We start from the raw sequence: 23,481 nt of genomic DNA on the forward strand, positions 1-23,481 counted from the left end.
TGGCAGAAGAACTCGACAGAGAACTCTGATCTACTCATGGGGGGCACAAGAACCAGTGTCATGCCAGAGCCTCTCCCACAGCCTCAACTGTGGGAGAAATAAGGTTTGCCAACACACATATTGAATACCTATTATGGGCCTCAGTTGTACCCAGGGCTTCCTGGGGATATGAAGCATTAACAAGACATAGGTCTGGCTTTCGGGGCTCTTACAGTCTAGCTGCAGAGAAAAGGCACAATCGCTTAATAAAATACAAGCCGGCCTAGGTGTACTGATGTTTCTTAAGGAAAGTTTCATGTGTTATAGCGACTCAAAGGAGAGTGCACGGGCTTCCCTGGTGGCGCAGTGGTTGAGAGTCCACCTGCCGATGCAGGGGACACGGGTTCGTGCCCCGGTCCTGGAAGATCCCACATGCCGCGGAGCTGCTGGGCCCGTGAGCCATGGCCGCTGAGCCTGCGCGTCCGGAGCCCGTGCTCCGCAGCGGGAGAGGCCACAGCAGTGAGAGGCCCGCGTACCGCAAAAAAAAAAAAAGGAGAGTTCATAGTGCATGCTGCTTAGGCTGGTTGGTTAAGGAAGACTTCTTGGGGGCGGTAGGATTTAGGTAGAGCCTTAAAGGATGTGTAGGGGAGGGGGAGGGACAGTCCAGGCAAGAGAAACTGTTAAGTAAAAGATTATGTGTAGACATGGCTTTGGAGCCTAAGCTTGCCTGGGAGCTAGCTCCTTGCCATCTAGCTGTCAGTGTAGAATGGGCATTCAATAAAATTGTTGAATAACTTAAAGAATATTCACAGAAAACAATTTTAAAAGATTCATCCTTAGTATTGTTACTCCAAATAGGAATTGTATCACATAGATACAGTTTTGTGTTTTATAGCATAGAAAGAACATGCTTTGGAATTAAGCAAAACTGGGACTATGAGCTGTGTGACCTCAGGTCATCCAAGCCCTCTGTTGGTTTCCTCATCTGTGGGAGATGAGTAAGGCACCTAGCATGAGCTGGTACACAGTAGGTGCTCCATAAATGTGAACTCTCTGGTCCCTTCACCCTATTTCATAAGCATTTTTCCTGTTGCTGAATTGTCGTCATAATTACCATTGTTAATGTGGCTTAAAATTCTAGGGAGAAGATCTATAATCATTTACTGAACTGTTTCCATATTATTTGACATTTATCTTGTTTATACTTTGATGCTTTAAAAATAATGTTGGGACTTCCCTGGTGGTCCAGTGGGTAAGACTCCGTGCTCCCAATGCAGGGGGCCCCGGGTTCAACCCCTGGTCGGGGAACTAGATCCCGTATACATGCCACAACTAAGTCTGCATGCTGCAACTAAAAGATCCCACATGCAACTAAAGATCCCACACGCCTCAACTAAGACCCAGCACAGCCTAAATAAATAAATAGATAAATATTGGAAAAACAATAATGTTGAAATGAGTGTGTATACATTACAGCTTTTTTCACTTTCTGGATTATTTCCTTAGGATAGATTTCCAGAAATTGAGTCAAGAGGTATGAATATTTTTAAGACTCAAGAATGTGAACTGCCTCTTCAGGGACAGGAAATGGCCAAGGGTAGATGGAGAGGAGGTTCCAAACAGAAGGCTCTCAAGTCCTTAGGACACAAGAAGCTCTGACTGCCCAGTAAGGACTCCAGACTTTATCTTGTAGGTGAGAGAGAGTTATTTAAGGGTTTGTTGAAAAGGAGGTATAAGAGGATGAAACTAGTGTATTCTAGGAAGACCAAGCAAGAGTAATCTGGCCATTGGAATATGTCCCCAAGACATAGGGAAATACGGGTGGTGGGAAAAGAAAGAGAAAGGAAGAGCCAGACGGGCCAAATCTGAATGAGAACAGCGCACAGCTGTGAATGACAGCACAGAGAGGGGACGGGAGTCCAGAGCTTAGAATTAGTGACAGAAATGGGGATGCCTCACCCTCAGTGGTGGCTCCCTGCCCACATTGGTCCTGGAAATGGGATCAGAAACTCTTCCTGCCACTGTGGAATGACAGTATCAATAACATCACATCACCACAGTGACTCGCAAGGTTTGGGACCAGCCATGAGAAAGAAGGTAGATTGGGGCCAGAGTCTGAAGACTGCCCAGTAAAATCAATGCACCAAAAGCCGATTACAAATCTGGAGGGCAAACAACAGAGAGAAGCCTTCCAGAATCAGCATTCTGTTTTTCAGGTGTCTACTAACCATAAACCCAGCATACACTGCCATCACAACATCTGTCAACAAAGAACGCAGTGAAACTTAGCCAGCTGGCTGAAATGTATTTGAATAAATAATATAAGTGCAAACCTCACTGGCATACTTTTGAAGACTAGGTGACAGCATGGAAAATTTCCTAGGACGGAGTGTTTAATAAGAAAGGTATATATGTGCTAAACTATATCCGCAGTATGGCCCAAGCTATGAAAATTATGATTAAATTAGGACAAGAGATGTGGAGAAAAGAAAACAGCTTGACCTGTTGGTGTATCAAACCACAGTGAATTTCCTCCTTTGTTTTCATTTCCACGAATGCTGTATGGATATTTGCAATTCCCCCTGCCCTGATCTTGTCTGTAAGCCTGGTGAGCAGGGCCTGTTCCCTCTGAGCCTCTGCTCCCCTCTCCTGTGCTCACCTGCACTCCTCTCTGTCCCCAGCTCTTTGTTGGACAGGGGCCCATTCCCACTCCTGGCTGTGGTGGGACATTTCTAACTGAAAGGGTGTTACGGGCTGTTTACCACTTTCTTCCTCCGTTCTTCATCCCAGCTCAGCCATCACTAACTCCTCCAGAGTTGAATTTTAAATCACCACTGGGAAAAAAACTTGGTGTGGAATCTTTAATAATTTTTATTTCAGGGCTTCCCTGGTGGCGCAGTGGTTGAGAGTCCGCCTGCCGATGCAGGGGACACAGGTTCGTGCCCCGGTCTGGGAAGATCCCACATGCCACGGAGCGGCTGGGCCCGTGAGCCATGGCCACTGAGCCCGCGCATCCGGAGCCCGTGCTCCGCAACGGGAGAGGCCACAACAGTGAGAGGCCCGCGTACCGCAAAAATAAAGTAAAATAAAATAAAATTTTATTTCAGCATGCTTTGAAATTGGGGGGGTGGGGCGAGTATTGCATGAGATACACTGTGACCACCAGAAGCAGGCAACGGCTCCTCTTCTCACTTTAATTTACACTGACTCCCAGCCATTCCCAAGGCCTGGACCTCCTTTCCCTCATTTCAAAAGTGACTCTGGTGCAGATCGTACAATGAATCTTTGTTTTACTCATTGCTCAACATCTAATATCCAATGCAAGCAAATACATGGACCTTTAATCCCATTTATCTTATATTTGTGTCCCAAGATGGGTCTAATGATCACAGTTTGGGAACTCTAAATATGAGGCACTTGACATTCCAGATTGTCCTCAAGTCTGCAGTGAACTCAGCTCGCAGAGGAATGCTGTCTGTGTCTGTCACCTTCAAATTGTTATTAATGTCTCAGTATTTTCAGAGCTCATCACAGCCTGTTTGATAAAATCTAGGTTTCAGCTTCTCAGCATGGGGAGTGAGAACACAGATCAGAGTAGAACACGGCTGCCAGCTTCCTACAAAAAAGTAATAATATTAACGGCTCCCCTGCACTGTCTCAGACACAGGGGCTTGTAGGACATGTCGGCCCTGACCCTGCATGTTCTGTCCAGGAGAACCAGGGCTGGGAGGACCACAGATGGAATATTGGTACTTTTCCTCCCCTTGGTTCACAAATCCCATTCTCAGTACCTGCACCTGCTCAGATGCACAAGAAAGCAGGTAGGAATGGATTGGTGGCTTTGTTTGGAAACAACCTAAATGTTCATCAATAGGAGACTGGCTAAACAGACCAGGGAGCATCCATGCAACGGACACTGTGAAGCAGCTGAAACGAGTAAAGCAGAGCTGAGAGCACCCCTATGACAGCTCTGCAAACACACTGCTAATTTAAAAGGAGGCTGCAGAACTCATATGGCATGAGGACATTTGTGTGAAACACTTACTGGCCCAACAAACTTGGCACATATGCAAATATGTGTGTGAAATATACGCTGTAAATGCACAAAGAGAGACCCATAAGGACACACAGTGCAGGGTCATCAGTTGGTTACCTCCAGCGTGGGATGAGGAGATGAGGTAGCCACCAGTCACTCGTGGTTATTTAAACTAATCAAATTTAAAATTCAGTTCCTCGGACACACTAGCCACACTGTATGTGGCTACCTTACTGGACAGCGCAGATAAAGAACACTTGCATCCGACTTAGAGCCTTAGTTTTTAGTTGAATTTCCTCCCCCAACAAAAATGTTTTATGTACTCCTCACTTAATTTAAAATAGATATAATTTAAATTTTTTTCCCATTTTCTCTTCGGGGTGAAACACCTCACAAAGTCTGATGTGAATAATTTTCTGTTCAAAGATTTGGAATCCAAGAGTTTAAAACACACACACACACACACACACACACACACACAGGGACTGTTTTCTGTATTTGGTTCTTGCTGGAGCTGATTCAAGACCTGGCAGTCATCTCATTTATTCATGCACACACCAGGCATGCAACACAAATGCATCGAGTCCGTTAGATGTAGATGAAGAAAAAAAAATAATAAAACCAGGATGCGTGAGTCCCTGTCCTCTTGGGCATGGGCTCAAGCAGCCATAACAAAAGGACAAGTGTCACTTGAGTCAGAGAGCCAGCGTGCTGGGACGTCAGAGGGTGGAGGTGTCATTTCAGTTTAGGTGCTTCCCAATGGAAATGAGGTACAGATAATGTGTTGACAAAGAGGAGAGAGGAGGGCTTTCCAGGCAATGGGAACAGCATCTGCAAAAGCTCGGAGGAGCGATGTCCAAGGGAGCCTTCCGAGAGAAGTCAGCGGGCCAGTCTGTCCAGGGCAGTGTGAGGGCAGCTGGGGTGTCAGGGAGGGGCCGGGTGGTGAGATGCCCTGGATGCCAGGCCAAGAGGGGAGAACTGTCATTATACTAACAGCCACGTCATCTTTGATTGTGCCTTAGAATGTGTAAGGAATCTACTTCCGGTGGCTAGATGGATGGGGCGTTGCTGGGCGGCCACAAAGAATGTGACAGCCCTGGCAGAGGAGCAGGACAAGGCCTTGAAGTAGGAATGTCCACCGGGAGGTGTGACAAACGTGGGGAAGTCACACAGGGTGAGTGTGCGACCCGGGTCGGCGGGGTGGGGCATATTCAGTCTCCAGCCCGTGGCGAAGCAGCAGTAAACGGAAAAGGAAATCAGGAAGAAGCAGGGGCTTCTGATGGGTGTCTCACTGGCCCCAGAGCCAAGGGATGATATTTGGGATCAAGACCAGAGATGGGGTGAGTGGAACGCAGGCTAAGCTCGGCCTCTCTCCCTTCCTTTACATGTGAGGGCCACCAAACAGAGTTGACAGCTGAGGGGCAAGTGGAGGGGCTTTCTAGGGGCGACGATAGAGACAGGAACGGCCGGGCCTCACGGCATCTGCACAGCGCCCGCGATCACAGAGGGAGGCGAGGACCCGGAGGGCACCGTGTCCCGGCAGTTTGAGCGGGGGAGGTGAGTTTCAAAAAGTGAAAGTGGTCAGGAGAGGAAAAAACCAGCAAGAACTGAGAAGGCGAAGGCAAAGGGCTCGGTAATCAGGCCTCCACTGGTGACCTTCTGGACAGGTTTTCAGTAGAGGTGACCGTGGAATCTCAAATAGAGCGAGTCAAGTGGGGAATGATTACTAAGGGAAGAGGAGAGGCGTAATCTCAGCTTCCGTGATTGCGGGTTTAGAAGCGTCAGAAAATATTATATGAAACACTGATTTAAAGATGACACCACCACCGGCAGTGCTTGGCTTGGCTCTGCCTGGGTCACAGGGACACGTGGCTTTGACAGGCTCAGCCTCCACCAGGTGTGAATAATGGACAAACTCCAGGCTGCTTCTACTATCAGAAGCAGCGTGGGCCCCCAGGCCACGCGCGTGAACTTCCCGAGCGGCCCTGAGACCTCCTGCTTCCAGTGTAGCCTTAGGACCCTGGAGGTATTCTGTAACTTTGATGATAGAATTACTGCTAACAGAGCATTGTTGGCATTTTATAATTTAATTGGTTCTCACTTTATAAACTTTATCAGTATAAGCAGTGTGTTGTTTACATATATGGAAGGAAGTAATTTGTGGGCCTTCAAAAGCCAGGGAATCCTAATAAATGAGATCAAGGGTGGGGTGGGGTGTGGTGGGAGGTTAATGCCTATGTGCATGGCTGTCTGTAAGGTGTTCTGAGCTCACTGTGGGAATTCATTCATCTGAAATTTATCCATCTGAATACCTACCACTTGGCATATTGAGGCATTCAATTTTTTTTTTTTTTAAGAACACATGAACCAGGGGAATTTCCTGGTGGTCCGGTGGTTAGTACTTGGGGCTTTCACTGCCAGGGCCCGGGTTCAATCCCTGGTCGGGGAACTAAGATCCCGAAAGCTGCATGGTGTGGCCAAAAAAAATAATAAAATTTAAATAAATAAATAAATACAATAGGATTTAAAAAAAAAAAGAACACATGAACCATGGGGGTAAGGTTTCCAGTGGATAACTCCCGCCCTCAAAGAGTTTGCAGCATAGGGAGTAGAATCCATCACATGAAAACAAGAGTGCTTGAAATTTCACTGCTGATTTGGTTTAAGTTTGGAGCTAAGAACTGGAAACCAGGACTCAGGATTTATACCATGAATGCTTTCCCCATTCCCATAATATGTCCAGTTTCCTACTGTGGTCACCAGGCAGCCTATAAAAAGCAAGGTTACTCACCTCTAGCTTTCCAAATGAACACAGTATCAAATATAGAAACCAGAGGAAGCTTCATTGTTATGGAGCCAAAATGATTGAGAGCAAGTGTGAGTGCTTTAAATATACAGATGAACTAACAGATTTAAGACACAGACTCTTAAAGGCTAAGATTCCAAGATCAATCATTCAAAAGGTCAAATATATAATCAGAGAATCTGTCACAGCATGAGCAGTGGTGATGGAACACAAAACAGGCACGTGCCCAGAGCTGCTAAAAGATAAAGTCAGGACCAGGGTGACCATGGTGCCAGAGGGGACTTTCAGAAGCAACACTTTTGAAATGCAAAACAGAATTAGGAGCAAGCACCAGAATTCGGCAAAAAAAAAAAGCAAAACAAGTGCTAGGTTGAGCCACACTAAAAATGCCAAGTAAGCATCAGGCCAAGCACAGCCAAGACCCATTTTTAATGAGGCAGTTCTAGTGCGCATGGGCATACTGAGTATATACCTGCACAAGGAAGAAAGTCCCTCCAGCAGGTTCTGCCCACATTGCAAGAAGCAAAAGGCAGATAGTCTGAGAAAGCAGCTAAGCAGAGGGTCCTGAAAGCAGAAACCCAGCTGGCCAGGGACAGCTTCTTAAAAAGCTCTGAATGATGAGTGGAGATCGCGAGCTTCAAATCAGATCTTCAGCCTCTGGAGGGGTGGCTCTGTTACTGCTATGTTGTCATTAAAAAGGATCTGTTGATAGTAAAATACGTATTACAACCCCTCCTATTAACATCAACATCAGCTAACATTAAGCTCTCATTATGCATCAGGAACTGTTAAGAGGTTTGAATGAATTGTTTTATTCAATCCTCCCAATAGCACTGAGGTGGGATCTGTGTCCCCATTTTACAGATGAGGAAAATGAGGCTTAGTACACACAGTTGAGAAACTTATCCAAAGTCACACAACTGTTACTTGGGGTAGTGGGATTCAAACCTAGGCCTATCTGACTATAGCATCTTCACACTTAACCCCAGGGCTGCAAAGGAGACACTGAGATTTATTCACTTCCACGTGCCATTGGAAAAAAAATCCATTTTTAGCTAGGGAGATGTAGGTCTTTGTGCAGAGATATCACAAACCAGCACATTATTAAGAAACAGGTGAATAATAAGGCCATTAAAGGCTATGCATTCTTAGGAGAACGACATCACTGCGAGGTCACAGAAGCCCCAAGGAGGAAATGGAAAAATCAATCCTGCGCACACACCCAGCTCTGCTCAGCCACCCTCCGTGCTGGTCCTGGTGCTGAGACGGGCACCAGCAGGCCTGGTCAAGCCAGGCTTTGTTCTGCCATTTAAGGTCCAACAAGAGTCAGCAGTGCCCATGGCAGTGCTCCAAAGGCCTTGCACCAGATGGCCCTCCTTACAGGCCCTCTGCCCCCTGCCCTGCCAGCACCATCAGCCTCCCAGCTGCCAACGCCGGCCTGGACTTCCTGGGTCAGCTTCTTCCGCTCTCTGCTCAGCACAAGTTTTCTAGCAGCATGCGCCCCACCCAGCAGCTCTCAATGAGCACTTTTCCTGGGGTGCTGGGGACCTTGCTGGGCTTCGGGTGACAGCCCGGTGCTGGCTGGCACAGGTCCCTGGCTGTCTTCTGGCACACCAGCTGCCAGCAGTGCAAAACAGACCTGCGATTGTTTGCATGCATGTTTTCTTTCCCTGGGTTTCCTGCTGTCTTATTGCAATATAATTAACATGCAGTAGACGCACAGATCTTACCAGTTCAGTGCCTTGAGTTTCGACAACTGCTTATACACTTGTGTAACCACCACCCAAACAAGAGAGAGAACATTTGGGATGTCCCCAGAGAGTTACCCTTCCCAGTCAAGCCCCTCACCCAACCACTATCTGATTTCTAACTTCTATCATCACTGATTTGTTTTTGCATGCATTCTTGCCTAATCATACCTAAAACATAATGAGAAGATGTTAGATAACCATCCACAGGCCTTTGATGGTGAAAAACACTCTGGATTATATTTAGTTCTGCCATTAAAACACATGCTCACTACACAAAACGTAAAAAAATACCAAATAGTTTTTTTGTTTGCTTTTTGTGTTTAAAAAAATTTTTTTTTAATTTTTATTGGAGTATAGTTGACTTACAATGTTTTTAATTAATTAATTAATTAATTAATTTTTGGCTGCGTTGGGTCTTCGTTACCGCGCCCGGGCTTTCTCTAGTTGTGGCGAGCAGGGCCTACTCTTCGTTGTGGTGCACAGGCTTCCCACTGCGGTGGCGGAGCAGGGGCCCTAGGTGCGTGCGGGCTTCAGTAGTTGGGGCATGCGGGCTCAGTAGTTGTGGCGCACGGGCTTAGTTGCTCCGCGGTATGTGGGATCTTCCTGGACCAGGGCTCGAACCGTGTCCCCTGTATTAGCAGGCAGATTCTTAACCACTGTGCCACCAGGGAAGTCCCTGTCTTACTATGTTGTGTTAGTTTCAGGTGTACAGCAAAGTGAATTGGTTATACATATACATATATCCACTCTTTTTTAAGATTCTTTTCCCATATAGGCCATCACAGAGTATTGAGCAGTTTCCTATGCTATACACTAGGTTCTTATTAGCTATTTGTTTTATATATAGTAGTATGTATATGTCAATCCCAATCTCCCAATTTATGCCTCCCCCCCATCCCCTGGTAACCATAAGTTTGTTTTCTACATCTGTAACTCTACTTCTGTCCAAATAGTTTTCATTTTTTGTTATTTTTTAATAAATTTATTTATTTTCGGCTGTGTTGGGTCTTCGTTGCTGCGCGCGGGTTTTCTCTAGTTGCAGAGAGCGGGGGCTACTCTTTGTTGCCGTGCGTAGGCTTCTCATTATGGTGGCTTCTCTTGTTGCAGAGCGTGGACTCTAGGCACACGGGCTTCAGTAGTTGTGGCTTGCGGGCTCTAGAGCACAGTCTCAGTAGTTGTGGCGCACGGGCTTAGTTGCTCTGAGGCATGTGGGATCTTGCTGGGCCAGGGCTCGAACCCGTGTCCCCTGCATTGGCAGGTGGATTCTTAACCACTGTGCCACCAGGGAAGCCCCCAAATAGTTTTGGAAAGAAAGTTTAAAAATCATCTGGGATCCTATCACTCAGAAATAACCACTGTTAGTATTCTAGAGGGTTTCTTTCAGGGCTAGTGTACATGCATTGATGACAGGCTGGCTTTCTAGCGTGGCATTAGCTTCTTTTATAAATAAATAAAGCTTGCTGCTGCTGACCTCAGAGCAGGCCGCGTAGAGTTGCCTGTTATGAGAGGCAGCTTCACCAAAAATCCACCTGCAATTTCAAGCGCCAACTCTTGTGGTTCATTTGGGGCCGACATCTGAATTCACTGCTTGTTTTCTGCAGAGGAATGTGTCTGGCACTTTTTTTTCCACTGGCAGTCACATGACCTCTCCTGGTACCTCAGTTTCACTGCTCAGGACAGCGTCTAGCTCCTTGAGACGCACCTTCCCCCACAAGGTGAATAATGCATTTGCCATTAAATCAGACCATTTGTAACAGAACCTCCAAATTTGATAATCATTCCTCCAGCCACTTTCACAAAAATGCAGTCACAGACATGCCCTTGATATTATTCAAATTTACTTTCTTTGAAAGATGGCACTTTAATAATATTCTTAATTTAAGTTGGAGTTTTCTAAAGATCCCAAGATTATGATGGTGTCAGTTTCTGGGTCTCCTTTTATATACACCCCAAGCAACAAGGTGACTAACGCTAGGTCATCAGCCTAGCCTTATTTATGCTCCAGAACTCTTTTTATCTTGCAAAACTCTGTACCCATTAAACAACTCTCCATACCTATCCCCTCAGCCCCTGCTGACCTCTATTCTATGAAGTTGACTACTCTAGGTACCTCATATAAGTGAAATCACACAGGGGCTGTTGTTCTGTGACTCGCTTATTTCACTTAGCATAACGTCCTCAGGGTTTATCCATTTTGTGGCATGTGTCAGGATTTCCTTCCTTTTTAAGGCTGCATAATATTCTACTGCATGTATATACCACATCTTGTTTATCCATTCATCTGTCAAGATATAATTAGGTGGCTTCCACTTTGGGCCATTTTGCATAATGCTGCTATGAGCATGGGTGTACAAATATCTTTTTGAGGCCCTGTTTTCACTTCTTTTGGTATATATCTAAAGACAGAATTATTGGATCATACAGTAGATCTGTTTTTAATTTTTTGAAAAACTGCCATAACCTTTTCCATTCCCACCGGCAGTGCACAAGGATTCCAGTTTCTCCACACCCTTGCCAACATTTGTTATTTCCTGTTTTTTTGATAATAGCCATCCTAATCAGTGTGAAATAGTATCTCATTGTGGTTTTGATTTGCATTTCCCTAATAATTAGCGATATTGAGCATCTTTTCATGTATTTGTTGGCCATTTGTATATTGTCTATGAAGAAATGTCTATTCAAGTCCTTTTCCCATTTTAAACCAAGTTGTTATTCTGTTGTTGAGTTGTAGGCATTCTTTATATATTCTGGATAGAAATCCCTTATCAGGTATATGATTTGCAAATATTCTCTAGGTTGCCATCCTGTGGGTTGCCTTTTCACTCTGTTGATAGTATCCTTTGGTGCACCAAAGTTTTAAATTTTGATGTGGTCCAATTAATAATGGCATTTTAAACGAGTCCACTTGGACTAGAAGAGAAAACAGTGTTGGGAAAAAAACCCAGACCTCGTTCTTTTCTTAGTTATGCCACTCAGTGAGCTGGATGACCTTGGACAAGGCATTTAATTTCTCTGAACTTTATTATCTTTATATGAAAATTGGAGAGGGGAAAAGAACACTTACCACACAGGATTTTTGTGAAATGTGAATGTACATAGGGCAAGAATCATAGCATCCAGCACTTGGAAGGCACACACCTCTTATCCATGCCTACCCCAGCATACTTGTCAGGAGCATCATTTCATTCAACAGGACCCCAGGACAGACACTGTTTGAATTAACAAAGGGATCATTATCCTGGTCTTATCAGTGAGGAAATGGATGCTTGGCCAGGTTACATAAAGAACCCAAGACCCCAGTGCCTACATTACCACTGGGATCTCCTGCTGTGGATGTACCCACAGTCCCTGCTGTCTCACCCACAGGACAGACCAGTCACCCCAACCCAGGTGCAGACGTAAGAACTGGGAAACCCTTCAAGACCATCCAGTCCGGCTCTCCCAACTTACAGATGGTGAACCTAAATCTGACGGAGGTTGAGAATCTTGCCCAGATTCACACAGCAACAGAGCCTGAATCACCCTGACGGCCAACGCTCCCTCCCAGTGCAGAAATGAATGTCCTTGAGAAAACAGAAGGGAGGCCTTGTATGATGTCCAGCACCACCCACTCCTCTCCAGAACACTCGGCCCTGTTCTGCTCCAACAGTGTTGTCTGGGGGAGAAGAGGACATTCCCAGCAGTGCTAGGGAATATCTTTGGGGTGAAATTTCTCAAGATAGTCAGACAATCAGACATGTTTACTCTATTTAGCAGCCCTTGGGCCCAGGCCTGCTACAAGGACCATGCCCCTATCAGGGGTTTGAGGGAAGCAATGGGACGACCCTGGTATTTTTTCCCTTTTCTACTCTACCTGTATTAGGAACCTCAGCCAAAGTCAGCACCCCTGCTATTCCAGGTGCCCCCGAACTCTAGCCCTGAGACCAAAGGTGCACAAGGGTGCAGGGTGCTTTATCCAGGAACATTCTGGCCAAGTGCTTCGAGAAACAGACATTTCATTGCCTTTGCCTCAAAAGGCCTTTTCATCTTTCTTGTTTTGTGAAAGAATACTGCACAGACAATATGAATGGAAATCAAAATAAAGATTTACCCATAACTATGCCACTAAGTAACCTTCCTTTTTGAAGAAAATGATTGCAACATTTATTCCGAGCTCTACAAACCAAGGAAGAAATATGTAAGAATGACTCTCTAACTGCCCTAACCATCTCATTGGTGGGCCAAGTGGTTACTTCTCATCATTAACACCACTGAAGTCTGGAGGAAAAGCCAAATGGTTATATTCTGGCGTATTCTTTATGCTCTACAAAATTATGATCGATGCAGGAAGGCACAGTAAGTTGTCACTACAGGATCCTCTCTGTTCTTAGAGAGATTCCCCAGCCCACCATCACTGGTACCTTGGAAACTTGGGCTGCTAGGTATGTACCTATGGTTGGATGAATGACACATACAATTATTTTATAGTGCGATGCAAATATCTGAGGTCTTACTACATACCAAAGATCTCCCCTAGATGCTAGGAAAAACGAAGATTAAGGTAGAGGTTGTGTCCTCAAGAGGTTCACAGATCTAGTGTGTAAAGGAATAAATGACATTCAGTTTGACAAATACATGAAAAAAATAACAGCCAAGTATAAGATACAGTGGGGACACAAAGAAGGCTTGGTGAAGGCTGCACAGCTCTGGGTTTTTTCAGCATCCATCCTGTATGACTCAGCTCTAGGAACATACCTCCTGCACAAGTAGTACGAAGCTAGGAGGTGCTGGGAATGCATCGCTTTATTACAAGCAGTGCCTTTCTAAGAGATCTTCACCCAAGGTCTTTATAAATGTTCTTGTAACTTAGGACTTATGATTTATAAATGTTATTTCACGTATTACTCACCTGAAAAGAAAGTTGGGACATGGAGAGAAATTGTTCTGAATAGTTATGATGAAGCTTGGAGCCCTGCCAGGCTAAGAATCTAAGACTCCTGGCTCCCAGATGCTTGAATTTATCTGGGTCCTTCTGTAGGGTAATGAGAAAGTTAGCATTTGAGCCCAGGAATCCTAATTCTCAGATTTATAGGCAAACTACAGCATGTGAATTAGGGCACTGAGCTTCAAAGTCCTCATCAGGCACCCATATTCCTAGACGTAAAGCCACAACTAAACTATGTAAAATCTACTGAAGTATTCAGTTTGGAATTCTCTTGTGGTGAAATTTGCCATTTGGCATAAGGCACACGTAATTGCCGTCAGGTACAAAAGCAGTGTTTTAATCTCACATGCAGTTCTGTGAACACTTGCTTAAGAGACAATGGAGAATGAACTTCAACCAGCTGCACGACCTTGGGCAAATTATTGGTCTTCTGAATCTCTGTGTCCCCAGCTCAACCACAGGTGTAATGACGTCCACCACCAAAGGGTTGTTCTGAGTGGAGGTAATGAACAGAATGACACAGAATAAACATTGCTACATTTTAGTAATGCACAAGAATTTAGCGTAGTCTAAGGACTTAGATGAAGATGTCACACCTGTCCTCTTTGTGGTCTAAGAGATTTTCTCATCTTTCTGGTACAGGGATGAGAGGGACACAGTCACGGCCCACCAATCTGTGCATGGTCCTCGAGGAGACAAGAAAGTGCTCGACAGAATCAGCGTTATGGTTGTCCCCGTTCAGGGTCCCCATCAGGCAGGTAGGCTTCCCAGAGGCAGGGGCCCAGCTTGCCAATCCTGTAGCAGCTCTCTGGTTTGACATTCTTATTATCAGACCCCTCTGTCTAAGGATTTTAACAAATACAGTCTAAATATGACATACTCATCCTTGTAAGCAGGGATTGTCACTGTTTCTGGAAAGGGCATGGCCTTGCCCGAGAAGCAACCACAAGAATTGCTCAGGTGATGATAATATCCCCTTTCACAGGTATGATGTTCTATAACATAAATACATGTATGGGGACATTTTCTCATTACAAAGCAAACTATCCCCATTTTATAGGGGAGGGAATGGGCTCAGAGAGAGAGGAAATAACTGTTCAGGGTCCTATGGCTAGAAGGTGGCCACTAGGGACTTGGACCACCGTCCCTCTCTAACACACACAGCTCAGTCCTAACTCCACCTCTCAGAGGCAGCAATCACTACTTCTAGGCTGGCTGGACCCGAAGATGTGGGGAAGGAGTTTTAATTCACAGACAAACTATCAGAAAAACAGAAGCTCCTCCTGTGAATGAAGGTCTCAGTCTCTGGGGTCCTTCTGGGTCCTCTAGGCCAAGCACTGACCATGGACCATGTTGTTAAGAACACTGCCAACAAGGCATGTGTGTGACTCAGTGCTGGTTGAATGACGGCCCCACCCGCCTGCCTGCCAGTCTCTCTCTCTGAGATGCACGCCCAAGCTCCCTTGTTTTTCATGCCACCACTGGCGCTTACGTTGTCTTCCGCCCTCACCAACCTACTCTCCTGAATCCTCTCTTACTTACCTTTTCTCATCTAGGTCCCCCAGACTATTCCTGGGCCATTTCTCTCTCCGACAAAGCAAAACGATGATAAAGGAGGCGGGGAGGCTGCCAAGAGGCAGAGGCTCCAACCTGAAGCGAGCTCCCTGCTTCCCTGCTGGTGGGCCTGGGACCAACAAGAAGGCACATCCCCCTCAGCAGTTCATCCCTGACGCGCACACTCTCCTCTCTCCCCAAGTTGACATGTGCCAGTCTCTGTGGTGCAGTGAGCTCTGCAAAGGAAAGACCCATACTCTCTGAAATATTCAGAATATTCTAGGGACAGCATTGTAGGAGGGGGGTGAGTCTGCACTGTGGAGCTGGAATGCCGAGGTTCAAATCCCAGCCCAATCACGTAACCGTGTAGCCACGGGTGGGTCACTAAAACCCTTAGCTCCTCAGTTTTCTCATTTCTAAAGTGAGAATAATAATTACCAACCCCTAGAATCTGGGGAGGATTAAATCAGTAAATACCTAAAAAGTGCTTAGAACGCTGCTTGGCACATAGTGGTGCCCAATGAATGGAAACGAAAGTAAGTGTAATCGTACTGTTATTCAAAACACAGTTAAGGCTGAAATACAGAGAGGGTCAGAAGTTATAAAGAGGTAAATTTCAGAAAAGACATCTAGCTCAGGATTCACCCATTCAACAAGGATGAATGAGTAGATTTTTGAGCACCTACTCCATACCAGGCAGTGCTCTGTGCCCTAAAGATGCAGTGGGGAACACAGAGGAGAGGAATATTAGATTGTGGTCCATGGCTGTGCAGTGAATTAAAATAAGGCATGTGAACGAGAGGGACAGACAGGCCTCCCTGGATTGTGGAGACAGGAAGAGCTTCTCCAGGGAGCACACTCTCAAAAGACTCCCATTCATCCGTAGAAGGAGAAAGTAACATCCACAGCTGCGAAGCGGGGCAGGAGCCTCGGCAGGTCCTGGCTCATCCAAACCAGGAAGGAAGCCGACAGCAGAGCCCGTGGCAGTTTCAGGGAGGAGTCAGAATCCACAGACTTGTATTTGGACCAGTCTTCATACTCTACAAACTGGGATAGAGCTGATTAAGGGAACTATATTTTCAAAAGAAAACTCTAATTTAGGCCAATAGTTTTGAAATATCTCCTTTTTAAGGAGGAACTCAGGGAGGAATTTCTTTCAGATCTTAGCATCTCAAAAAACTGTATTTGTCCCAGGCAATTGCATTTTTTTAAAAGTTTTAAAGATGCTATGAGTTTTGCAAATGACTTTTCTCCTCTTTTTTTGGCCTACAGGAAGCTCAAAACTGAATTTGCAACAGGGCTGTTTGATAGGTGTTTTTTCCCTGATACAACTTTATATTTGGCTTTTTTTTTTTTTTTTTCTGTTTTACTCTTAGATTTTCTTTGCATTGATTGATTGACTGATTGATTTTTTTGCGGTACGCGGGCCTCTCACCGTCGCGGCCCCTCCCGCTGCGGAGCACAGGCTCCGGACGCGCAGGCTCAGCGGCCATGGCTCACGGGCCCAGCTGCTCCGCGGCATGTGGAATCTTCCCGGACCGGGCACGAACCCGTGTCCCCTGCATCGGCAGGCAGACTCTCAACCACTGCGCCACCAGGGAAGCCCGATTTCTTTATTTATTGTAGCACAGGTGTGTGTGTGTGTAAAATATATGCTCCAAATCCTCTTTAGAATTAGATTATAATAAATTTACTGCTCTAGGTAATTTAGCACCTATTTCACAATAAACTATTTTTTATATCTGCTTATATAACCCACATTTTATGTACCATGGGAATTTTTTTTAAAGTTTCAGTTCACCTTATCCCCACCCAGTCCTACTGCTTTTTTTTTTTTTCTTTTTTTAAGGGGCAAACATCTTCCACTGCATATGCACAATTGTAACGGGTCCAAAGCTTTCTCACTCCTCAGGCTACCGCCTGCATCTTCAGCATCTATCTCCTCCTCTTTCCTTCATGTCCCATCATCCCCCCCACCCATTCTGCACAGTGCCCCCCAGTTTCACTTCTTTAAAACATTAATTGAGCAAATCAGCCATTTGACAGTTTTCAACTCTTCACCGGCTCCTGCTGCTCATAGGGGTAAGTGAAAACTCCGTATCCTGACAAAATCTCCTACTCCATCACATAATTCACCATCTAAACTGCCCAGTCCCTGGCAGTTTCCCTAACTATCCCTGGACATGGCTTTTCTTTCCCCACCTCTGTGCACTTACCCTGGTGTGTCTCCCGGCATGCTCCCCGGCCCCCTACCCCCCAGCCCTCAGAACGTCACACAAATGCCTGCTGTCCTGCGAGGCCCTCCTAATGGATCCACCTCCCAGTGGGCTCTTCCACGTCCAAATATTGCTGGCTGACCATCTGAAGAGTAGCTCCATTCTACCTCGCGAAACTGTGCAATTTTACTGAACCTGTCTCTGTATCGTTTAATTTTTTGCAGGTTTTACAACTCGTTTGCGCACTGAAACTGGAAACTTCTTGATGGAAGGAACTTTTATACATTTTTTATCCCTCACGATGCCCTGTGTAGTATCATATATAGTTGACACTCCACAAATACTTGATAGTTTATGTCTATTTCCCTTCAAAATACAAAGCATAAAGCAAATGACAGACCAATGGTTAAGTCCTCAATAAATAAACTAATCATACTCATACGACAATTCACTAAAATGCAAAAGATGAGAAAATACAGGAAGTGTTTGACTTCACTAGTAATAAAGAATGCAAGTTAAAATTATATAATGTTTCTTATCAAAGTAGTAAGATTAGGAAAAAATCTCAACCTTTAATGCTTTTGAGAGTACAAGGAGATAGGTACTCTTATAACGGCTGGTGTTATCGATACAAATTGAAAACAATTTGACAATATGTAACAAATCTTTAAAATGTTTATATACCTTGATCAACCCATTTGGAGGGCTAGGGAGATACTCCAAGGTGCGGAGAAAGCTCTGTGCACCAGCTACTCTTCCCACGGTTATAACACTGAATCTTTATGAACAACAAGGAAATTATATGTCTATTCAGTGGACTGTTACATAGCATTAAAATGGCATTAAAAATGGCAGCCAGTGACTCTGTGTTAACTTGGGGGGTGGGGGAATGCTTATATTCTAATGTTAAGTAGAAAAAAATAGAATACCAAATTATGGGAAATGAATAATTCTAACCACATAAACAAATGCATGGAAGGAAAGATATCAAAATAGTAAAAGCAGTTATACTTGTTTATTGTTTACGGTGTTTTCCAGATTTTCTAGAAGGACTGGATGACTACCAGGGGGAAAAAAAAAAGATGCTTTTTTTTTTTGGCCACACACGTTGGCTTGTGTGGGATCTTAGTTCCCCAACCAGGGATCAAACCTGGGCCCCCTGCAGTAGAAGCGCAGAGTCCAAACCACTGGACCACCAGGGAATTCCCAAAAGATGCTTTTCAAAGTAGATTTTTCTTCTGTTTATACCAGGAACAGTATCACAAGCACTGTTATTAAGCTTATGAGACATAAGCTTAATTTTCTTTTTTTTTTTTTTTTTTTTGCCCCTTTTTTAAAATAAGAAATGGAGAGAAGAGAGAAAGTTGAAGAAAGGGAAGGAGAAAGTGCGGGCAGCTCTCTTATCCTGATTAATCCCTGCAGGAGGTGGGCATTGTCATCCTGTAGAGCCAGGAAACAGGCTCAGAAAGTCAGGTCCAAGGTTACCTGAGGGGCAGAGCCACCATCACAACCAGGGTAACACGCCAGGAGCAAGGCAAGAAAGAGAAAAGAAAGGGCAAAAGCAGGTAAGCACAAAATCTTAGGGGTAATTTATATAACAATATGAAAGGTTGGTTCCAGTGGGTAGAATTGTGGATGGTTTTTTTCCCCCTCCTCCCTTTTCCAGATTTTCCATAAGGTGATATTAACTTTTTGTTTTTATTTATGTGTGATAAGGAAACTGCAACCGTTTGAAATCACTGAGCTGTGAGCAGCAAGAGAGAAGACAGGCTCTACTCACTCCACCCCCCCGCCCCGCTACGGGGAATAAAGGAGTCAGGAGGAGAAGGGAGGGGGCGGGGGGACAGCTCCCACCTGAACAAGCCACATGCTGCACCATAGGACTGCGTCAGGATTTGGGGGATGAGGTTGGAGAGAGAGAGAGAGAGAGAGAGAGAGAGAGAGAGAGAGAGAGAGAGTGTGTGTGTGTGTGTGTGTGTGTGTGTGTGTGTGTGTGTCCCGCGATGAGGAGAAGCAGGATCTGTGGAGCTGTCTGCCAAGGTGAGCCTTTGTGCCGCACGTGGAGTCGGCTCCACCCTGCACTTCTCCCCGCCATCCACAAGTCACACACACATGCGCTCTGTAATGCACATTTACAGAAAGTTGTGTGCTGTTGCTGTTTTCCCTACAGTCGGCTTTCTGAAACACAAAGTATGAAGAAAGGCCTGTTGGGCATGAGGCAGAACCTAGAGGTGAGGAGGGATTCGTTAGTGCAGCTTTTGTTTAAGGGAGATTGGGCTACACAGACGGTGGTTCTGGGGAAATGCTTCCCAATCGTCTTCATGGCCTGCTGCCCTGATTCCGGAGGGTAGTGTTTCTTGGAGAGCTTGGCCCCGCCTTGGTGCGTAAGCGGGACGCTCCTAGGTGGGACCACCGTGGCTCCATCCCAGGGGAGAAGCAGAGGGAAACTTTTAATTATGTAATTCTAACACACACAAAAAAACCCTAATGGGAATCCAGTTTTTGCAGAGAATTTGCTCACAATCTTCCTACCTGAGTACAAAGGGCTTTTATAGTTTCCCAGATCCCTTGTCAGTCTGTGTTCATAGTTAGAAAAAGAGTGTGGAGGGTCACCTGTGTCCTTTCGGAGAGCCGCTTCCAGAAAGTGGCTGGGCTTTAGGAATGAGTGAGCGGTGAGAAGCAGCTGGGGTGAGTTTGGGGAAGGGAAGGAGAAGTAGTTCAGTGGCTTGAGTGGCTAGCTAGGTCGAGGTGACTTGTGTGTTAAGCTGGGGTGGGAGGTTATGCAAACAGGCATCTTTAGGAGTCAGCAGAGAGGAAAAGAGAAGGGCAAAGGTCCAGGAGGACCTGAAGGGCATAGGCTCTTGAGCAATTTGTCCTGTGAGTGTAGAACCTCTTATAATGCACAGTCACATCCACGGTCCAGCTCTGAGGCTCACACAGACCTGGGAGGTGGATGGGCCTCTCGCCGTTTTATACAGAGATATCATTCTAAGAGACAAACCCACTTGTCTAAGATGAAACAAACATGAACTGACTCTGGGTTGAGATGGGCTGGCCCCATGTCTAGGATTCTTTCTGTCCCAGATGGCACCGTGTCCTCTAGCAAAGACAAGGGGCCCTTATTCTCCCATAGATGGAAAGAAGAAGATGGGGGAAACTGAGGACACAGGGAGACTGAGTTCTCGGGGGCAGAGGTAAGGTGAGGAGGAGACGAGAGGGGAGGTGAAGATCTGTCCAGCATCACCACGCAGCTGAGAGGCAGCAATGGGAGTGAGATTATGCACACTGATAATGGATCCAGTAACCAGGGTGGATGGTCAAGCGACACCTTTACCTAAAGCTCTTACGTGACTGTTGGCTCTACACAGGGGCCTCACTGCCCATCAGTTAATAAAATCCCTGGTGGCATTTTCCCAGTGAGCATTTACCCAGGGCATCAGGGGAGGGGGAGGGGCACTGAGCTAGGAAGCCCCTGTTTTCATTTTGCCTTTTTCCATCTAACTGTGTCACCTTGGATAAATCACTCAGAAAATAAGAACCAAGTATAAGAAGTCTATGATTCTATGCCTTCCCAACCTCCCTATTCACATCTTTTTTCATCACTTGATTGCCGCTGAGGAGAGAATGATTATAAGTATGACACGGACCCTTTCTTTTCATGAGAGTCAAGAAAATACTAAAATCCAGGCCAACGAGCCCTCCCCTTGGAGAGTGGGCACCTGTCACACCTCCTAAGACAAGGCTTTGCACTAAGCGAGATTCAGTAATCATCTCCCAACCGGCATTGGCATGACTTTGCTGCAGGCAAGTATGCAGAGGATTCCTTCATTACAATCTTTCTATGCATGATTCAGGGGTAAGTACCGTCTCTGTTTGCATCTGGAGGAATAAGAACATATTATAAAACAGAACTGAAAATCTGTGGTGTATCCAAAAATAGCACGCAGATATGCCAGCCTCCCGGTTCACCTTTCTGTACCATCCAACTCTCCCTTGACTTGCTTCACACAACAGAGGCAGACTGGGACTCCCAACGCTCAGGCATCCTGGGATCAGTTATCAAACTGCCTCGGACTAAACGCCTCGAGGTGACCCAGCAGAACTAGGGTTCCTAATTCTTACCCATTCTGCTGGGCCTCGTCCTAACTCCTTCCCCACTGCAGGTGCCCCTGCAGTCACATGCTTTTATCAAGTGATCTGCAGCTTTAGCCTGCTCACTCTGCAGAAAAGAACGGGGGAAAAACAGAGAGTAAGAAAATATAGCTCTCTACTGGGAACCTCACAGCCTGCTAGCTTATAAAACACGACCGCCTTGCTACCTTCCTGCAGACTCCCCATTGGCCAGCAGCACACGCTCTGAAGTCAATCCCCTCCCACCCCACTCCCCAGCCTTGGCCCATCCAAGAGATGACACTTGCTGAAGGGACCTGATGATGTTCCAACCTGGGTCAGAAATGCCCATGTGTGACCAATGGGGCAGGAAAGGAGGCTGATTAAAAGGCTGAGTGTCTCTCTAAATAATGAGGCCCCCTGACTGCTGAGCCTTCGTACTACGTTCTCAGCTTCCTGCGCCTCAAACTTTGTGACTCATAGCGCTTGCTTGCAGAGTGAGGCAGCTGAGCGGCCTTGGCGATGGGTTAAATCGGGAATGTGCTTTTCTCCCGACACTCACCCCTCAGGTGCCACCTGAGCCCCTACCTGGCCAGGGGGGTGGGAGCTGAGCATAGCTTCAGCTCTTTTGCTGGCCCTAAATAGCTGTAAGAGCCTGATTTCCGATGGACTTAGGTCCATGGAGATCCTCTCTCTGTCTGTCTCTGTCTCTGTCTGTCTCTGTCTCTCATACACACACACACACACACACACACACACACACACACCAGTTCAGAGTATCTGGAGGCTCTGTAATGCCGCTGATTTCTAAACTGTTCTGGGTCTCCAGTCCTCCAGTCCTCAGAGCTGCAATCTGAGACCCAGAGTGCTATTTCCTTCACCCTCACTGCCTCCAAAACCAGAGGAATTCCTGGAAATTTTTAAAGCAGAACAGGGTATCAAGAGGGTCTGGCTAACTGTTGCACATCAGTTGAGGGGATGGCCGTGGAAGGGGGCAAGAGAGGTCAGGGGACAGCCAGAGGTGGCCACCCAGAGCTGCCCGGCACCCTCAGCAGCGTCTCTCCCGTTCATCCCTGCGGAGGGCATATCTGGAAGTTCGGGAGCTTGGGTCCCACGGGCGGCAGGGGCAAGCAGAGGGCAGGTCCATCCAGGGGCGGCGAGACCAGGCTCCCAGAACTGGCTCTCTGGCCAGCCCTCTGCACCGCGGGCGCCGCCTCCCACATGCTCGGAGCCTGCACAAGACAGGCAGCGAGCGTCTCCCCGCAATCCCGGACCGGCTTCCCGCATAAAACTCCCCAGCACAACCTGCTTTTGTTAATTCTGCAAATGCTGTCACGACACCCCCTGTCTGCTCGGCGGCTCCAAGGGAGACTCGCTTTCCCCAGAACCCAGCCGCTTCGGATCCCCCGAGCCCCCCGCACCCCGACGGACCACCGCCCACCCGCCCCAGCGCCCTCAAACGAGCGAGGTCCGAAGGACCTCGAGGACCCTACAGCCCCCGGTCCTGAACATCTTTGTCCTCCCAGCACAGACGCGCACACAGAGCGACAGAAAGAGCCCAGCCGGGCACCGAGTCCGCGCCCCTGGCCTCGCCGGGGCCCCGCAGGGGGACAATGGTCCTCGTTCTGCAAGTTTGCGAGCCCGGAAGCAGAGCCCTCCTTACCGTACATCTTGGCGGGGCGAGTGCCTCCCGGGAGGCCGCGTCGCCTGCAGCCAGCCCCTGGCGGCGCCGGCCTTTCATTCACAGCCGGGGTGGCCGATGGCGGCGGCCGGCGGAGGCCCGGGCGGGGCGGGAGCAGGAGCTGGAGCAGGAGCGAGAGCGGGGGCCGGACGCCAGAGGGCAGGGGCCGGGAGCCGCACGCCCATTCAGCAGCCCCGACTGAGCGCGACCAGCCTCGGCTCGGGTTTCTGGGGAGGGCTGCGCCGAGAGGGGCGGAGGCTATGCTAATGACGGTCCCTTCCAGCGGGCTCGGCCACTGCCGGGCCGCCCCGCCCAAGCTCCGCCCCGCCCCGCCTCGCCCCCCGGCAATTCCCACCCTCCGAGAAACCCAAATCCCTAGAAGCACCTTTCCCAGGCTGTCGCCCCCAGGTGCTGGGTGGCGCAT

General features: G+C 47.0%; 1 protein-coding gene across 3 annotated transcripts in view; it reads right to left on the reverse strand.

The window, feature by feature from the left end:
- The window catches only part of EFR3B (EFR3 homolog B), an 88,075-nt gene extending 64,800 nt beyond the window's left edge, over positions 1–23,275 (reverse strand). For all 3 annotated transcript variants that reach the window (XM_029232233.1, XM_029232231.1, XM_029232232.1), the window contains exon 1: positions 23,040–23,275. In XM_029232233.1, the coding sequence (XP_029088066.1) occupies positions 23,040–23,046 (7 nt within the window). In that variant the 5' untranslated portion in view covers positions 23,047–23,275. The remainder of the gene's footprint in view (positions 1–23,039) is intronic.
- Positions 23,276–23,481: the final 206 nt, after the last annotated feature.

This window comes from Monodon monoceros, unplaced genomic scaffold, assembly GCF_005190385.1.
Source record: "Monodon monoceros isolate NGI ecotype Baffin Bay Population unplaced genomic scaffold, NGI_Narwhal_1 Super_Scaffold_19, whole genome shotgun sequence".
Classification (NCBI taxonomy): Eukaryota; Metazoa; Chordata; class Mammalia; order Artiodactyla; family Monodontidae; genus Monodon; species Monodon monoceros.